Source organism: Myxine glutinosa, chromosome 1 (genome assembly GCF_964187855.1).
Source record: "Myxine glutinosa chromosome 1, kmMyxGlut1.1, whole genome shotgun sequence".
In the NCBI taxonomy this organism is placed as follows: Eukaryota; Metazoa; Chordata; class Myxini; order Myxiniformes; family Myxinidae; genus Myxine; species Myxine glutinosa.
In genome coordinates, this window is record NC_136261.1 from 356,834,069 (window position 1) to 356,854,576 (window position 20,508).

General features: G+C 40.9%; 1 protein-coding gene across 1 annotated transcript in view; it reads right to left on the minus strand.

The window, feature by feature from the left end:
- Positions 1-20,508, minus strand: part of POLN (DNA polymerase nu) — a 94,621-nt gene that overhangs the window by 46,451 nt on the left and 27,662 nt on the right. The window contains exons 2-11 of the mRNA XM_068099144.2: positions 18,325-18,448; positions 9,015-10,519; positions 7,606-7,754; positions 4,624-4,736; positions 4,040-4,161; positions 3,846-3,926; positions 3,562-3,622; positions 3,395-3,459; positions 3,196-3,279; positions 2,894-2,989 (exon numbers count right to left, since the gene is read on the minus strand). Coding sequence (XP_067955245.2) covers positions 2,894-2,989; positions 3,196-3,279; positions 3,395-3,459; positions 3,562-3,622; positions 3,846-3,926; positions 4,040-4,161; positions 4,624-4,736; positions 7,606-7,754; positions 9,015-10,519; positions 18,325-18,424 — 2,376 coding nt within the window. The 5' untranslated portion in view covers positions 18,425-18,448. The remainder of the gene's footprint in view (positions 1-2,893; positions 2,990-3,195; positions 3,280-3,394; positions 3,460-3,561; positions 3,623-3,845; positions 3,927-4,039; positions 4,162-4,623; positions 4,737-7,605; positions 7,755-9,014; positions 10,520-18,324; positions 18,449-20,508) is intronic.

The window sequence follows — 20,508 nt, forward strand, 5'->3', positions numbered from 1 at the left end:
CCTCCGCCCCCGAAGGTGGCCGGAGGCATTCTATTATGTTTTGGGGTGATCCGTCTGCCCGAACGGGCTTAACCTCGTTTTTCTCAGCAACCACATGTCCAATTGAGACAAAACTTTCAGGGTAGGATTGGCACCCACGCAGAATGTTTTTATGATCATTGTGATGTCATAGGTCACGTGGCATGGCAGCCATCTTGGATTAAAAGCAAATAATTCAAAAATTACTCGGAAACCGCTCAATGGAAAAATTTGTAACTTGGCACATTGTCAAGTACTCCCAATGGGGAACACAATCATGATAATGATGACATCATAGGTGAAGTGGTATACCAGCCAAAAATGTTTTCATCTAATTCCTTATCCTAAAAATCTGAAATTGCATGCACATGATCTATGGCACATTTGTATTTAAATATTAGATTAATGACATCATCGGTCACATGGTTTGGCAGCCATATTGGATTTAACCTAAAACCTTAAAAAAACATCTTCTCCCAAACCACCAAATTGATTGACTTGAAACTATGTGTGTCATTGACTAGGCATGGCGATTAAAAGATGATCACGGAAACATCATTGGTCACATGGTGTGGCAGCCATATTGGATTGAAGGAAAATATTAAATAATTATATCTCTGAAACCGCTTACCCAATCGATGCGAAATTTAACAAACTAGGGCATGCCCGTACTATATCTATATCTAAAATTATATCCCCCCCCTCTATATACATGAAATGGTTTGGTCCAAAGCGAACGGCTTGCGAGTGGTGACAATCCCCCCCCTCTATTTACATGCAATGGTTTGGTCCAAAGCGAACGGCTTCCGGAGTTTGGTAAAGAAATCGCCATCGCGTGCACAAACGCGCAGGAAAGCGAATGAATCGCAAATTCGTTTTTATTAGTTGTAAAACATAGTTTAACGCCAACATAGTTTGCAAACGTGAAATAAATGAATACGCTCTCAAATGTGCCATCCGAGGCAGAGTGTGCCCGCCACGTTCGGCACACGCGATCGTTCGCTGCTCTCTGATTGGTTGAATCGTTTTTTGGACATAGCTCGGTAAGTAATTGTCCGATTAATATGAAACCTTGAAAAGGCACATCCTCGGGTCCCCAGCAATATACCTGGCAAGTGAAAAGTATATCGGACCCGTGGTTGTCGAGAAACAGCGGTCACAGACAGACAAACGTACAAACGTACAAACGTACAGAGATTACTGGAATTATAGATAGATAACATCCAACACGATTGTTGCTTATAGTTTGAAAATGATGATGTCGTAGGTCACGTGGTTTAGCAGCCACCTTGGATAGAAAAACGAACCTTACCCAAGCAACACGAAACTTCACGAATGTGATCCCGTACCCATACATATGCAGAGTATACATTTTTTGAGGTCATATGTCACGTGGTATGGCAGTCATATTAGCTTGAAAGCCGATGTTTAAATAAATCCCTTCTCTGACACCGCTTCAGCGGTCGATGTGAAACCTGTCATGGCTGGTGAAAATGTGACACTTGAAAACAGCTGAAGGGGTTTAAATCAAACTTGTTTATTTTTAGGACAACGAACGAGGGCATCCACCCGTTGTGGGACTATGCTGAGGCATATTGGCAACACAGTCGCATTGCTCTAGTTTTGAAATATCGTGCTATGTCAGTTTTAGACCCATCTCCCAATGTTTAACAATCACTTATAAATTAAATAATTCTCCTATACGAATCCATATTCAGATTTTCACCAAAATCACATATATTCATCCTTGTCACACACCCAACCTGTCCACCAAGTTTCATCCAAATCCAGCCATAACCTTTTTGAGATATCATGCTATGTGTCGGTTTTACCCCTATCTCCAAATGGTGAATTACTTAGAAAATTCTAATAGCCGTATCGATATCCGGATCTTCACCAAAATCGAATCATTTCGTCCTTGTTACATACACGACCTCTCCGCCAAATTTCGTCCAAATCCGTCCACAACCTTTTGAGATATCATGTTCACAAACAGACAGACAAACAGACAAATGAAAAATCGGTCAGAGACCGAGGAATTGCCGGAATGTATTTTTTTATCGGCCATTTTGGATCAAGTTTTTCGGTTTTTCCAAGATGGTGGCCAAACCACGTGATCGATGACGTCATCATTATTTGTTTTCTAAACTAATTTATTCCTAGATTATGCTCAAGAAATTTCATTTTCATCGGATGAACTTTTGTACTTGTCGAATTATGACGTCATAATGGAGGCACCTATGACAGTATGACATCATCATTAACATATTTTATTCCCCATGGAGAGTTATTTACAATGATCCATGTCTCAATGTTTTCTATTCAGCACTTTCGGAGATATAGAGTTGCAAAGTTTTTCGGTTTTTACAAGATGGCGGCCGAACCACGTGACTGATGACGTCATCATTATTTTTTTCTCCACCAGTTTATGCCGACATGGCGCTCAAGAAATTGCATCTTGATTGGATGAAGTTTTGTACTTGTCGAATTATCGAATTATGACGTCATAATGGAGGCGTTGGGCCGAGAGAGTTAAAAATTGGGCACAGTCTATTCCAGGGCAAGACAAGTATGTGTGTAAAGTATGGCGATTCTATATGCAATGGTGTAGACATAGTACTGTGCACAGACAGACAGACAGACAAACAGACAGGGATGAAAACATAACCTCCGCCACCGAAATGGATCCTGATAATCACCAAAATCGAACCAATTAGTCCTGTCACACACCCAACCTGTCCACCAAGTTTCAGCCTAATCCGTCCATAACGTTTTGAGATATCCTGCTCACAAACAGACAGACGACAAGCGGTGGATAAATAACCTCCATCCACCTTTGGTGGCATAGGTTAAAAAAAGAGACAATTTAATTCACCACAGCCTCCGATGTAGACTGCTGCTTGGTTATCCCAGTCTTTTGCAATTTTTTATTGGGACAGCGATCCTTCAGCTTAAGCTTGTTGAAAAGGATCTGTGTTGGGGATACAAAATGGATAAAGTAGATTCAAGGATAATGCATTGGAAATAAACTTTTTTCAAAAGACATATAGCATTTCAAAAACAAAACCTGTAGGTGGTAATAGCAGTGATGTGAATATCGAGGAATTATTTGAGAATTTTAAAATTCAAAATGGGACAGGAATCCTATGAATATGGAAAAGGTTGACAACTCCCTACCTCTCTGAGCTGTGCATTGCTCGTAAGAAGGAAGGGTTCACCTGCAGCCTGGTGGGCCTCACACTCCAGCTTATGCAAATTGAGCTACAAACAAAAGGGCAATTACATACATTTCATGAAGTTCATTTCAGCTCGATGATAAGAGCGCACAAAATTGCCAAAACTACTAGAAAGCAAACATCAAGCAGACTAAGCTTACGGAAAGGGCTCGAGAAGAATTGTTGAGACATTCTGTGTCCAAATGGAACCGGTATGTTTCCATTGCTACAAAGTAAAGCAAACAAACAAACATTTAATCAATAAATGATCGTAATTTGCTCAAAAGTTCTTTTTTTTTTTAAAGAAAAGGTATTTGTAAGAATTCACCAGCAAGGACCGGCGTAAGCTTCATCTCCATTTCACGAAACACAATCCACTGATTCTCCTTCTGCCATGACAGAGCAATCACTATGGAAACGGATGCTACTGAGAAAGAGCTCAACACACTTAATTTCATGGTTTGACGATCAGAATCTTATCTGGACCAATGATCAAGAAATGAAAGTGTGTACAGGTTGGGTGTATGACGAGGACAAATTGATTTGATTTTGATAAATATGTCGTTCAAAGAGATAATCTTGTTATCCGGTCATGAAACAACTTCCATTAACCTTCAACTTGTCAAGCAGGACTTGGCTCAACTGAGGCAAGTAGCTCAGGGCAGTGCAAGACCTCTTGGCTTGAGATAATCTCTGAAGAAGTAAAACGTAAAGGATAAACTCAAGTAATTAATATGTTGATGTTATTTCCAGTGATCAAGCGATGACAATTCAAAAAAAAAAAAAAGAATCCAAGTTTCCAACACCTTCAGGTCTGGCAAGACCTGTTCCAGATGGATGTTCAATAAGATCTCCAGTGTAGGTGCATGCAGGTTTGGGTCCAGAAGCAAAGAAGCCACCTCCGGATCCATGACTTCCCATCCTCGAGCTGCAATGAAATGTTATATAGAAGGCTGATAATATTTAAAGTTATTGCACAATTTGGGTGTCGTAATATCTGAAGAGAGCACTCAGGTGATTCCAGGAAACTAAATGGAGATGAAAAATTACTAGTTTTCAAAAAAAGATTTAGTAATTTAAATGGAGAAATTTTTTTTTTCAAAGAAACAGGAAAATAGTGACATCTTAATTACTGTAAAACCCCAACATTCGCGGTTTCAATATTCATGGATTCCGCATATTCACGGTTCATAAAATGTGACCTGCTTCTCCATTTTCAGCCCTGTGCTTCATGTATTCGCGGGCGCAAAAGTATCCCTCACTAGCCGCGCACATGACAGTTATAAAACCATCTTCCTGCCAGCCCAACATTCACGAATTCGACATTTTCCAGGAACATATCCCCCACGAATTGTTGGGGTTCTACAATATCTGGTGTTTTTGACCTCACCATCCCTCCAGGTGAGTGACAACTGAGGACATTGAAGGATAGTCCTCATGAGCTCCTGGGCATGGAAACATGAGACGCAGCCATCGTGGTGAAGGGTTTTAAGAAGCACCAGCCTGGAGGAGTAATAACAGGAGATGAAAAAGCAAATATATTTAAAATCAGTGTCGCACCTTGCCTCCCATGACAATTATCATACTCCCAGATACAGGTACCGAGGCTCAAGGAAGAGCAGAATGGTGGGAGGGAACCATGTATCAACAGACAAAAAGGAACAAGAGGAAAACAGTGGGATGACAAAACATGGATACATCATGCCACAAAGACAGGAATTGTAGAAAGCTGAGAACAGAGGATGTAGTATGTAGTCATCGAGGATGTAGTAAAGATCAGGAATACAAATAGGAAATGGCAGGGACTAAAAGGTGGTGGCAAGCAGGAAACTCTTATTGGCTTTCAGTTGATAAAATCCATTATTTAAAATCAGATCAACCTGGCAAATATTCTCTCCCACAAGTCATCGTTAATCTTTCATGTTGCACTAAAAACAAATCGGAAATTGGCTTTTATTTAACTGCGACATCTTCCATGTGCCTAATCCCACAAGAACTTACAACTAATTAAAGCTGAACTAGGTTAGATAGTCATGGCCAAAAATATTGGCACCCTTGCACTTTTTTCAAATAACTCACAATTTTCTCTAAAAAATAAGTTGAAATTGACAAACGTATTTTCTCTCCACAATTCTTTATTTCACTGTTAATATTACAGAACCTTTCTTTTTGATTGAGAACTTAATATATCCTTTTAAATAAGAAAATAAGAAAACATGGCATTGACAAAATTATGGACACCCTAGACTTAATATTTGGTAGCACAGTCTTTGGACAAAATAACTGCAGTCAAGCGCTTCCTAAAGCCATGAATGACCTTCCTACACCTCTCTACTGGCAGTTTGGCCCAATCTTCTCGTGCAAACTGCTCCAGTTCTCCCAGATTTGAAGGGTGCCTTTTCCAAACTGCTGTTTTCAGATCTCTCCACAGGTGTTCAGTGGGATTTAGATCTGGACTCATTGCTGGCCACTTCAGATCAGTCCAGCGTTTTTCCTTGAACCATTCCTGGGTGCTTTTTGAAGTGTGTTTGGAGTCATCGTCCTGCTGCAAGACCCATGACCTTCGACGGACACCCAGCTTTCTGACACTGTGTTGAACATTGCGCTCCAAAATGCCGTGGTAATCTCCTGATTTCATGATGCTGTGCACACATTCAAGGCACCCAGTGCCAGAGGCAGCATAGCAACCCCAAAACATCACTGAACCTCCTCCATGTTTGACTGTAGGGAAGGTGTTATTTTCTTTGAAGGCTTCATTTTGTTTTGTGTAAGCATAGAGATGATGTGCTTCACCAAAAGCTCTAATTTGGTCTCATCTGTCCACAGGACATTCTCCCAGAGAAGAACGTGTGTTTTGAAGAAATTTTGAAGAAGGAAGAAGGTGTGTTCACCTTGTTCAGGTGTGTTTTGGCAAACTCCAGTCGGGCATTCTTGTGTCTCTCTCTCAGCAGTGGGGCCTCCTGGGTCTCCTACCATAGAACCCCCTTTCACCGAGTTGGCGACGGATGGTGCAAGTTGAAACTGTCGTACCTTGTGTGTGAAAGTCAGCTTGAATCTGTTTGGCAGTTGATCGAGGTGCTTTCTCCACCATTCAAACGATCCTTCGCTGCAATCTTCAATCAAGTTTTCTCGTGCGGCCACGTCCAGGGAGGTTGGCTACTGTGTCATGGTCCATAAACTTCCTGATAACATTACGTACGGTGGACACAGGAACATCAATGTCTCTTTAGATGGACTTGTAGTAGTCCGTGGGCTGAGTAGGGTTTACATGCTCCCCCCCACAACTTAACTTCCCGGGTATGTCCATGTACCCCCCACCCTAGGGGTTAGGAAAAACCATGTTAACAGAAAAAAAAACTCATTCCCTCATAGTTTGACCTCTGGTGACCTCATTAGTGACCTCATTTGCATATAACACATATCATTGTAAAGTGTGTCCCAGGACAAACATTTTGAGGGGTCATATGCAACCATAGGATGACGAGGTAAAAAGTTATGGCCATTTGAATTTCGCCTACCCCTAATTTTCGGAAATCACTGACACAGGGGGGGTAACATCAAAATATGCGTGGGAGGTACCTTGGGAATGAGTTTTTTTCTGTTAACATGGTTTTTCCTAGCCCCTAGGGTGGGGGGTACATGGCAATACCCGGGAAGTTAAGTTGTGGGGGGGGGGGGGGGGAGGGTGCATGTAAACCCTACTCAGCCCACGGACTATAGCTTTGAGATTGCCGTGCTTGGCTACAATCTTGTGTCTGACCTCCTCAGACAATTCTCTGGTTTTCTTTCTTTTCTCCATGCTCATTTCGGTGACGCACAGTGACACAAAACAGCAGAATGACCCCTTTTCTCTATTCAAACTGGTTGAATGCGTGATTTTTTTTTATATTGCAGGCACCTGCAACTCACCATAGGTGAGTTCATTTCCAAAATAAAGGAGACTCGACTGCTAGAAATCTAATTATTTCTAACAACTTCTAAAAGGTGCCAATAATATTGTTGGGGCCATTTTATGATTTCTGTGTCGAATAAGCTAAGATTTTACAATTTTTTCAGCTTTTTTTGTTTTGTTCCACTGCAAACCAAAGAAATACATATGTGGATACCAAAATATTTTTTAATTTCAACAATTCTCTGGAAGAAATGGTGCATTATTTGAAAAAGGTGCATGGGTGCCAATATTTTTGGCCACGACTGTATGTGGATGGAAAACTTCCATGTAACGCAAGGAAACAAACTACAAGGATATCACACTGCATTGGAAAATAACTAGCAAAGAAAATAGAAACAATCTTGAGTTATACACACCATCCGAATCGCTAGCATTTGAGATTAGACAATGTTAACATAAATCAGAGGAAGAAGATTATACTTAGCAAATTCCAAGTCATCGTCATTTGTCTCGGCTTCTTTGGAAGGGTTTGGAAAGGGCAGGAAGTAAAAGCCAGATTGAGGTGTTGCAGTGGTGGTGAACTTCATCTGGATCAGCAGCATCACTCCAGAGAACGTCAGAGAGTTCCCCTGTATAAAATCGTGTACAATTTAGTGTTATTCTTTTTGAACTTTGACATTAACTTGTTGGTCATTTATGCTGTTTTACTTGACATCATTTTTGGTACTGCCAGATGGGATGACTTTAGATACTCATGACTGTCATTTCCCCAGACATAGTCACGAGTATTCAAAGTCCCACCATTTCAAGGTGTGTTTTTTGCCAAAAAAATTCCATGAAGGATTATTTTGATTGGTGGTATCAAATAGATTAGGGTTAAGTGTCACATTAACATGATGACCATTTTCATTCATGTGGAGAGCTTGTTTATACTGCATATTGCATATTGAAGTTATCCATAAGTGCTGAACTATTCCCTCCAATCAAAAAGTAACATCCACAGGTAGTAACTTCAGTACTGTACATCAATTCATCCTGTGGATTGGAAATGAGACACCTTTGTCCAAATAGTTTACATATGCTCATATTCTGTGTCATAGGTTCCTCATGTATTATGTAATCATGTAAGTCCGACCAGGATTCGAACCCAGGATCCGAGGATCCCAACACCGACCTCAAAAGGACGACAGGCTGAGTCGACCCCCTAGCATGAATTCAGCGATCGACCGGGATTTGAACGCAGGAACCTAGAATCCCAAGTCGGCACCCTAACCGCTAAGCCAACACCAGGTCTTAAAACGGCTGTCCACCACCATCTATTATCCTTCCCCATCCAAAACCTTGATCTTTTCTACCCCCGTTAATTCACCCCAGATCCACTTTTTTGAAATACCGACTTCTTTCCTGGAAGTCCTAGCAGTGTCCACGTGTTGTTTTTTTTAAACTCCACCACTCTCGCAAACCCACCTCCACCCCCTTCCCATGCCTCCTCCCCCCAAGCCCTTTCCCTCCCACAGATCTCCCGATGTCCCTGCTCTCCATCTTGTTCTCCCGTTCCCTTTATCATATGTTTTATGTCAGTTTGTCTTTTTTGTGATCAATGTTAGCTCTTACACAAGCCTCGACCTTGTATACAAAAAAAAAAGAAAAAAAAAAGTGTGTGTCTTAATTTAACCATCCACCTGCAACATCTTTTAAAAGCTCATCATTTGAGCTTCAATTGGGATGTTCCAGAATATCCCAGATTTTTATTATTTTCATTTAAATCAGCTGTCCAAAAATTCTGGTTGACTTACTCAACATACTTTGCAAAGCACAAGTGAATCATTGAATAGCAGATTATCATGAGGGTAGTTTGTGTGATTTTTGCTGTTGTCTTTCAACCACACCTGCTTGAATATGTTGTAGCAGGCCTCACTCTCCACCAGCGTTAGGCCCACAAATTCGGCTTTCTCCATCGTTGACAGCAGCACCAATCGCTCCGACGGATGCAAGGTGAAGACACTCTGATATTCCAAGCCACAGTTGGCATCTGAGAGTGGTCTGGATGTCTGCCCTACCCTGCCATCCTTGATGATCTGACAAGATCTTTCCTCAACTCGGCCTTCAGGTCTTGAATTGGCTGAATTTATCATTGGTCTGGTTTGCTGCCCTACCCTAACATCCTTTATAATCTGGCAGGGTCTTTCCTCAACTCTGCCTTCGGGTCTTGAATTGGCTGAATTTATCATTGGTCTGGTTTGCTGCCCCACCCTGCCATCCTTGATGGTCTGATAAGATCTTTCCTCAACTCGGCCTTTAGGTCTTGAATTGGCTGAATTTATCAGTGTTCCAGATAGCTGCCCTACCCTAACATCCTTTATAATCTGGCAGGGTCTTTTCTCAACTAGGCCTTCAGGTCTTGAATTGTCTGAATTCATCAGTGGTCCAGATAGATGCCCCACCCTGACATCCTCTATAATCTGGCAGGGTCTTTTCTCAACTAGGCCTTGAGGTCTTGAATTGGCTGAATTAATCAATGGTCCAGATAGATGCCCCACCCTGACATCCTCTATAATCTGGCAGGGTCTTTTCTCAACTAGGCCTTGAGATCTTGAATTGGCTGAATTAATCAGTGGTCCAGATAGATGCCCCACCCTGACATCCTCTATAATCTGGCAGGGTCTTTTCTCAACTAGGCCTTCAGGTCTTGAATTGTCTGAATTCATCAGTGGTCCAGATAGATGCCCCACCCTGACATCCTCTATAATCTGGCAGGGTCTTTTCTCAACTAGGCATTGAGGTCTTGAATTGGCTGAATTCATCAGTGGTCCAGATAGATGCCCCACCCTGACATCCTCTATAATCTGGCAGGGTCTTTTCTCAACTAAGCCTTGAGGTCTTGAATTGGCTGAATTTGTCAGTGCTATAGATGGCTGCCCTACCCTGACATCCTTGATGATCTGACAGTGTATTTTCTCAACTAAGCCTTGAGATCTTGCAATGGCTGAATTGATCAGTTTACTGGTTGTGGGCGTTGCTGCCCTGTGGTCCATCGATTTGGAAAATGGAAACCCTCTTGGTGTTGTGACAACAAAATTTGTAGGTCCAATAAAACTACAGCATGGTGATCCAAAATGGGGAAGTGCTTTGGCTTTATATGGTTCGGGTTGTACTGGTATTTTGTATGTAGGGTTCATGGTCAGAGGTTCCTTTAGTTGATGATCAGCAATAATGTGTATAGGATTATTTGGAGTCCTTTGAAAAGATTCATCTGAGATGTGGTCTATGTTGATGTTTTCCACAGTTTCATGTGGAGTGAATAACATTGGGACAATTGGAGAAAATTCTGCAGGCCCGGAAAGGAAAGGATCTCTAGGTCGAGTGATTTTAGGCTTTTTGGGTTGAGTTGGTCCTGGGGAGAGGGATAAAATGAAATAAAATTGCCATTTATTCATTAAATTAAATGAGGTTGCATTCAAATGAAGAACAAACAAGGTGAGAATATTTTTCATCCTTTTCCCCCTCCTTCAGACATTTTTTGTTACAACTTTGTACTTAGGATACCTGAGCATAAAGCTCATAATTCTAGGACCACAGGTACAAAATACGTCGATTTTCCCATGACGTTTTGGGGGTTAAGTCTTCGTCTGAGCAAAAGAACTCCGAAAACCCTCTTTTACTCCGACGAAGGGTTAATAGCCAAAACATCAGCTTCTTGCTTCCCAAGGCAGTTAGCATAACTCAATCAACAGTCTGTCCATTGTTGTACCTGTCAGCCAATGCAGATCGACACTAGCCTTCATGAGCAAGAATAATTATTCAGTGGTAAATGTTCTTCTGCAAGAGAAGCTTCTAGCAAAGCTAGTCATTTCCACAAATCCATCAATTTTGATATAATTGCATGACATCCAACCTGAAGATGGTTCATATTAAATAGCCATTCACATTGTAAAATAACTAGCTGTGCATTGACATAAATCTTACTATAATTCACCAAAAGTCTGTCTGTCCGTCTGTTCCCAGGTACCGCAAAAACGGCTGCACCAATCACAACGATAATTTGGGTGGGTAATCCTGGGACCCCCTGGAGTAAAATAGGCTATATTGTTTTTCCAATTTATCCAATTTTCCAAACACGATGGAATAATATTTACCGATATGAACAGTGATGTGGCTTTTATTGAAATTCTACAAATACTGTTTAGATTTTGATGATTTGCATGTGATATGATTTAACGGATGTTCATATAAATCGTTTAAAATTTTAAAAAAGCCTTCAATTTCTGATATTTTGCCTTTTCATTTGGGCCTCCCAATTGAAGCTCCACCCGTAGGGCGGGTACCGTTGCTTGTATAGAAAATAATGATTCCGCATTTGGCCAAAATAGCAAAATATTACTTAAACTAGAACGACACTCCGGAGAGCACATCGTCTCGGCTCGCACACTCATTCTGAACAAAAATACCATCGTTACCTGAACACGCTACCATTATGACCCACTGTTATTATAGCCCATATACCCGTGTCATCCATGCACCCAATTATGTCACATACAGTGGTGAGAAAAAGTGGGAACCCTTTATAATTTTCTGTATTTCTGCATAAATTTGACCTAAAATGTGATCAGATCTTCATCTATGTCCTAATAATAGATAGAGAACCTTATTAACCAAATAGCACACAAAATAATGTACTTTTTCATTTATTTATTGAGCAAAATGATCCAACATTCAATTTCTTTGTCGGAAAAAGTATGTGAACCTTTACATTCAGTAACTGGTGGCAACCCCCTTGAAGCAGCAGTAACATCAACCAAACGTTTCCTGTAACTCTTGATCAGTCCTGCACATCGGCTTGGAGGAATTTTGGCCCATTCCTCCTTCCAGAACTGCTGCTTCAACTCAGGTATATGTGGGCTTTCTTGCATAAACTTCTCGCTTCAGGTTTTGCCACATTTCAATTGGGTTAAGGTCTGGATTTTGACTTGGCCATTCCAAAGTGCAAAATAGCTTCTGCTTCAGCCATTCTGTTGTAGATTTAGTTGTGAGTTTAGGATCGTTGTCTTGCTGCATGACCCACTTTCTGTTAAGCTTCAGCTTGTGGATCGATTCCCTGACATTCTCCGAAAGAATTTGCTGGTACAATCCAGAATTCATGGTTCCATCAATGACGGCAGGCCGTCTGGGTCCTGAGGCAGCAAAGCAGCCCCAAACCATGACATTCCCACCACCTTGGTTCACAGTTGGGATGAGGTTCTTATATTGGAATGCAGCGTTTGGTTTTCGCCAAAAAGTTCCACTTTCGTCTCATATGTCCACAGAACATTCTTCCAATGACCTTCTAGATCATCCAGGTGGTCTTTCGCAAACTTTAGATGGGTGGCAATGTTCTTCTTGGAGAGCAGTGATGTGCTCCTTGCTATCCTCCCATGCACACTATTCCTGTTCAGTGTTTTCCTGATGGTGGACTCATGAACACTGACATTAGTCAATGCAAGAGAGGCCTGCAGATCCTAAAGACGTTACCTTGGGTTTTTTTGTGACCTCCTGGATTATTGTACACCTTGCTCTTGGAGCGATTTTCGTTGGACGACCGCTCCTGGAAAGAGTAACAATGGTGTTGAATTTTCTCCATTTATACACTATCTGCCTGACAGTGGATTGTTGGAGCGCAACACCTTTAGAAATAGTTTTGTAACCCTTTCCAGACCGATGAGCAACGACAACTCTTTTGTTCTGAGGTCTTCAGAAATCTCTGACATGAAATGCATGACATGAAAATGAAAAGCATGACACGCATCCACAATCTTGTGTGATGAAGACCAGACTCTGATGGTGACTGCCAAAGTTTATGTTCTTCATATAAAGCAGGGCCACCCAAACTCACTCCTGATGGTCATCCCATTGATTGAAACACCTAACTGTAATTACCCCCTTAATTGAGCTGATTCACCTGGAAGTTCACATACTTTTTCTGAACAAAGACATTTAAGGTTGGATCATTTTGCTCAATAAACAAATGAAAAAGTAGATTCTTTTTTGTGCGCTATTTGTTTAATCAGATGCTATTTATCTACTATTGGGAATTAGATGAAGATTTGATCACATTTAGGCAGAAATATAGAAATTTCTTAAGGGTTCACAATTTTTTTTTCTCACCACTGTACACCACTGTCGCTCCTTTATATGAACCTTTCCAGAGCATTATTTGGTTCCTCTTAAGAACACTAGGGTAGTGCAGCATGTACACAAGATTTTTTGAATGTTCCTTATTTTCAATTGTCTGGCATTTTCCAAAAGCCATTGAATGTACCTTCTTTTCTATTGTTTGGAATTTTCTTCAAGCTATGGAATGTCCCTTCTTTTCTATTGTTTGGCATTTTCTTCAAGCTATGGAATGTCCCTTCTTTTCTATTGTTTGGCATTTTCTTCAAGCTATGGAATGTCCCTTCTTTTCTGTAGTTTGCCACATAGCACATACCATATAAAGGAGCCTTTTATATGCCCCTGGCATTTCCCCCAAGAATGTCCTTCATTTTCTATGGTCACTGTAAGTGAACATAGAAAGTGGCCATCAGATGCCACAGATGAAAAAAAAATACAGACATACATCATTTTGTTTCACATCGTTTCACATACATCATTTAAATTACACTAATTAAAAACCAAGCTATTTCCCACAGGCTGTATGGGGGCCCTGCCCGATACGGAAAACCATCTCACATTGCTCATCATAAAATACGGTACCAATCAAATCCTATACAAATAAAAAAAATTGCTGCCATTCTTTTTGTGGCTCTTTCATTCTCTCGTCACGCACATTCATTCTATATTGATTACTACCGGAGTCTAAGTTTTTCTATGTCCAACTTTATGGGGTTTGCCCCTATGAGCCAAGCAAAAACTATGGCACTTAGGTGGAATTTGTTTTGAAAGCCAATAATTAGATGCACTGGCCGATGTATATTCCAAGTTTCAGCTAGTTTCAATGCATAGCCTTTGAGATATGAGCACCAACACATTTTGGGCGGATGGACGGACGAATAGAGACAGACAGACACAAACGTTGATTTGAGGGTTTTCTTCATAAAACTCAAGAATGCGGAAATGGACTTTGTTGAAATTTCGAACATATTACCTCGACGTACAAAGCATTTACTTCTGTAATTACCTCCGCCATCAAAGGTGGATGGAGGTTACGTTTTCACCCCTGTCTGTCCGTTTGTCTGTCTGTCCGTTTGTGAACAAAATATCTCAAAAGAGTTGTGGACGGATTCGGACGAAATTTAGCAGAGATGTAGCGTATTTCACAAGGACGAAATTATTAGATTTTGGTGAAGATTCGGATTCGGATCCGGCTATTAGAATTTTTTAAGCGATTCTTCACCATTGGGAGATCGGGCCAAAAACGATATAGCAGGATATCTCAAAAGGTTATGGATGGATTTGGACGAAACTTGTTGGACCAGTTGGGTGTCTGACAAGGACGATTCGATTTTGGTGAAGATCTGAATATGGATTCGGATATGATAATTATTTAATTTATTAAGTGATTCTTCACCATTGGGAGATGGGGCCAAAAACGATACATAGCAGGATATCTCAAAACGTTATGGATGGGTTTGGACGAAACTTGGTGGACAGGTTGTGTATGTGACAAGGAAGAATCGATTCAATTTTGGTGAATATCTGAATATGGATTCGGATATGATAATTTTTTAATTTATTAAGTGATTCTTCACCATTGGGAGATGGGGCCAAAAACGATACATAGCAGGATATCTCAAAAAGTTATGGATGGGTTTGGACGAAACTTGGTGGACAGGTTGTGTATGTGACAAGGAAGAATCGATTCAATTTTGGTGAAGATCCAGATCCGGATCCAGGTCGTAGAATTTTAAAAGTAATTCTTCACCATTGAGTGATATGGCCAACCAGGTGGAGGTATGCTCTCTACTGAGTGCCGTTATAGTTTGCAGCCGATTTCTTCCAGTAGAAAGCGAGAAGCGAATTTTCAGTCCCCGTGTTGAAGTTGCATACAGAGAAACCGTTCCATATAAAGGGAGGGACGCTTCGCGCTGCCCTTGATTTATCCGCAACTTTGATTATCCATTAATTGTTAGGATATTTAACGACCATATTTGTGCACAGCTAAATTCCGTCAATGAAGGTAAACTATATTTCTTATGGCTCGTCAATCATATGTATAGCCTGGTATTGGGTTCACAGTTAAGGTGGCTGACTTAAGATCTTAGCGTCTTTTGAGTTTGAGTCCTTGTTGTGCCGTTGAAATAACACCAAATGAGTTAATTCAGCCTGTCATCCTTCTGAGGTCAACAAAATTGATATCAACTTACTGATAACGGGCGCTGCATCAGTCTCACAGCCGCGCTTCCAGAAAATGATGCAACCAGCAGCCACGAGTTGCATACGAAACAACAACAATCATATGTATGAAGTTTCGCATTGATCTGTTAGGCGATTTCAGAGAAGAACAGTTGTGTTTTTCATTCAATCTAAGCTGACTGCCAAATCACGTGACCAATAGTTTGAGTTACCACCCTTGTATTCCCATCGGTCATTGGTGTTACACTTAATGTTTAGGATCCATTTGTTCAGCATTTTGAGAGATGATGTTTCTTAACGGTTTTATAAAGGTTTTACCTTCAATCCATAATGACTGCTAGACCATGTGACCTATGATGTTTAAATTTTCAAACTATATTCCCCATCGCTAGTTTAACATATGCATGCAGTTTCACATCGATCTGTTAAGCGGTTCTAGAGAAGAATTTTTTATGTTTTTATTTTCAATCCAATATGGCCAACAAACCACATGACCAATGTTATACATTTAATTCTTCTATCAAACCGGGTCGTAGCTCAGATATATGAAGTTTCAGATATTTCAGACAAGGATTTTGATTCAAACAATTATGGTTGCAATACCACTTCACCAATATGTCACAGTTATCACACAAAATACCACATGGGGAGTTTATGACATATGTTGGGTTTCGATTTTTTATGTTGAGCTGTTTCAGCGATGTCAATTTTTTTCCCTTTAATCCAATATGGTGTTTAATAATCCTTCAATCCAAGCCTGGTGTTGACTTAGCGGTTAGGGTGCCGGCTTGGGATCCTAGGATCCTGGGTTCGAATCCCAGTCGATCGCTGAATCAATGCCAGGGGGGTTAACTCAGCCTGTCATCCTTCTGAGGTCGGCAAATTGAATACCAGTTCACTGGTAATACCCTGTGTGTCGCAAGAGGTGACTAACAGGGTTGGCGGCAGGAAGAGCATCCGGCCATAAAACATCGCTTCAAAAAGGGCACCAAGGTGCCCAAAAAAAGGCCAACCCCTGCTCTGTGGGAAAAATGGCCTCTAAAGGTGGTTCTTTCTTCTTCTTCTAATCCAATATGGCTACCAAACCATGTGACCAATGGCATCAGACTCATCAATAAAATGCTCTCCATGGCGAGTCCCTCTTATGTTTAAAGTCGTGCGCATCAATTGGACAAGTGGTTGCAGAGAGAAAAAAAAATTAAAAGCAAAAATCTAAAGTCATGGACGCACAGATGCACGCGCACATTTCAATACTCTCGCAACATCTTCAGGGCAAGACTAATAAATGCATTATTCCCATATATTTTAACTTGTTCTCAAAGTAAAGTTTAATAACCGCACTTATTATCGAAGCATTTTTAAGGCCCAAATTGAAAGTGAAAATTTCGAAATGTCAAATTAAAGACCACTGCCTGTACTGTCTGTCACCTTATACAAGTGTTATGGGTGAGCAGCCTGGTTGAAAATGTGAAATGTGATTTGAATATTTGGTTTTCTGGAAGTTAAATGGGATGGAGTACTGTGCCAGCTGCAAATTAAGTGTAGAGTATTGGGATAGTTATAGGTTTATGGTAAACATGTGCAGAAAGAATAGCAAACCTAATTGGGGCTCAGAATAATACCTCTGCCACCCGGGAAAAAAAAAACATTTAAAAACATTTTGTCTGAAAATTTTTTTATAAGAAAGAAGAATAAAGAAAAAAACATTTAGGGATGGAATCCCCCCCCCAAAAAACAACTAAACAAGGTAGGAAGAAATGACAAGGAAGCAACGACACCACAATAAAACACCACAATCCTTTTACAGATTGCCATCACAACACCTTTTGACATTTTGTCATAGGTGGCAATAGTAACAATATGAAGATGTCTGTTAGAGGTCGTTTTTGACTTGTAGTGTGGGTTGGTGTAATTGTGTATTTCATTAGCTCCCGTTGGACTCCCGTTATTAGCTCCCATCTGCATCTGGGTTCAGGATATCAAAAGAGCAGCTATGTCTGCTCCTCTGTGTGATGCCACTGGGTCAGATAGGTTGAAAGTTATTTTAATAAAGGCCAGATGTCTCCAATTCTTTCAAATCTCTTAATTATGGTACCACTTGCCTTTCAGGTAGCGATACCTGTTGTTTCTGTTCAGATTATTAGCCCCTGTTGGACTGTCCAAAACGGGGGCTTATGGATTGGGTCTCATCCGGCCATCCGCAAACATATCTCAGAGATGTATGGACCGATTTTGTTCGTATTTGGCACAGACAACACATAATGGTATACATATGCGCATCATTTTGTTTTGCGATGCAATCAAAGATGGCCGACTGGTAGGCTGGTGGCCATTTTAGTTGTTAAAAAAAACAACCCAAAACCCCCCCAATATTGACAATGGCCTCAAACATCTCTCGGACACGCATTTACCGATCTTGTTCAAACTTGGCACAAAGACAACACATGAGAGTATACATATGCAGAATATTTTGTTTTGTAATCCGACCAAAGATGGCCGACTGACGGCCTTTAACTCCATCTGGCAAAATTACTAAAACCACAACTATAACATTTTATGTCTTTTTCTTCTTGTTTTTAGGGGAGATCGAGATGAGAAAAAAATTCTAGTATCCGGATCCAGATCTTTACCAAAATCTAATAAATTTGTCCTCGTCACACACCGAACCTGCCCACTAAGTTTTGTCCAAATCCGTCCTTAACCTTTTGAGATATCCTGCTCACAGACAGACAAAGAAGGATGAAAACACATCCTCTGACCACCTTCAGTGGTGGATGTAATAAGCATTTTCATCATCCACCGAAGTGTGGCTGCCAATGCATACATATTTCATTGAGACCACATTAATCTCATTCACATGTAGCTGCATACCACTTTGCTCTTCTTGAGCCTGCAACTTGTGCATGATCGAAAGGACTTGACGCCCTGCAGCTGAGAGTGGAGGAACAGAGAGCTGCTGCCAGGTTTCCATGGTCACTCAACACATTTACTAGGGCTGTGGGATTGGTTGGGAGGAGTGAAAGAAGAAGTGTTTGGCCGTAGTTGTTATAAAGACATTGTCCAGCGATATATAGTCTGAAAATTTAAGGGAAAAAAATAATTATAACCATAGTATATCACTTATAACATAGTATATAATTATAACCATAGTATAGACATAGTATCACATAGTATATCATCGTACATAGTATATAACCATAGTGTGCGCTGAGTGGGTTCATCAAAAATGTAGTGGTCTGAGAGGGTCATTAACCAGTGTGCCAGCTACATTCAAATGTAAGGTGTGCACAGAGGGAGCTGCAGATGGAGGAAATGTTGAGTTGGATCTTGGAGACGGCGTGAAGCTGGAAGGTGTGAAAACATTTTGCTACCTCGGAGACATGCTGAATGGAGAAGGTGGATCAGACTCGGCAACGGTTGCTCGAGTGAGATGTGCATGGAAGAAGTTTCGGGAACTGGGTGGCGTGCTGATGATGAGGAGAGTGTCGTTGAAGCTGAAGGGAAAGGTGTATGCTGCATGTGTGAGAAGTGTTATGATTTATGGGAGCGAGACATGGGTAATGAACGTAGAGCAGCAACGAAGGTTGAGAAGGGTGGAAATGCGAATGGTTCGGTGGATGTGTGGAGTATCGTTGAGAGAGAGGAAGACAAATGATGAATTGTGAAAGATGATGGGAATAGAGCCTGTGATTGATGCTGTGAAGAGAAACAGGTTGAGATGGTTTGGTCATGTGTTGAGGAAGGATGAAAGTGACTGGTTGAGAAGAGTGATGGAAATGAATGTAGAAGGAAGCAGAGGACGGGGAAGACCGAAAAAGACTTGGCTAAAGATGGTGGAAGAAGAAATGCGGGCAAGGGGGTTAACAAGGAGAGATGCAGAAAATAGGGCAAAACGGAGAAGATCGTCATGGGGACCGCAAGGCTAACCCCCGCTCTAGCAGGGAAAATGGCCTTTAAAATGCATGTTGTTGTTGTTGTATAGTATATCACTTAGGTGTTCACTGGTATTTTTGCAAAAAAAAAACCTTCAAACAAGTACAGACACATTCAAAGTACACCGCCCCCATGCCAAATAAATAAATATCCTCCAGCGTGGCATTGCCGGAGCGCCTTAGAGCGCCCGGTGATACCGCCGTGCAGCTCATAAGACTGTATTGGGACATCACTTGGTCACTGTCATGTCCAAATATCAGCTTCCTCGCTCAAAAGGTGCCTGAGATATTGTCCAGACAAGAAAGAAAAATAAATAAATGCTTAATAATGAAAAGAAATAAATAATAATCGTAAAATAATTAATCAATTGGCTAATAGAATACCTAAACCACCACTCATCCGCATCTGAACTTAGAAAAATTAAGTAACTCATTAATCGAATCATTAAATAATTGATTAATCAATAAATAAAAAATAGCCTTTGCAGCCAAATCACCTGGTCATTGGCTTGTCCAAATATCAGCTTCCTAACTCAAAAGGTGCCTGAGATAATGGCCAGAAGAGAAAGGAAATGTATAAGTACTTAATTAATCGCTAATAATTAAATAACTAATCAATTAATTGATTAATCAAAAAACAAAAAATACCGTTTTTGAGAAAGTACTTGCTCACTATTGTACCGAAATTTCGCCCGGACAAACAAACAAGAAAACAAACAACCAGAGTGAAAACTGAGTACTCCCTTTCAGCGTGCGTCACTGCCGAGCCCCCTTCGGTGCCCGGCAATGACGATTTGCAATGCCTGGAGATGGCATAGGAAAGGAGCGGTGTACAACAAACAACCAGAGTGAAAACAGAGTACTCCCTTTCAGCGCGAGTCATTGCTGGGCCCCCTTCGGTGCCCGGCGATGACGTCATGCAGCGGTGTACAATTATAAATGACAATGGCACTATTTCGTATGCAAGTGAAGTAGCCACGTCTCTGCTGCTGGTTCTTCATTAATCAGTCATGTTATAATCACACAACACATTAGAGCTGGACAAGAAGACTGTTCCATTAGTGTCTACAGTATTAAATTGACGTTTATCCTTTAACCGGATAAGCAGTCTACCCTCACAAAT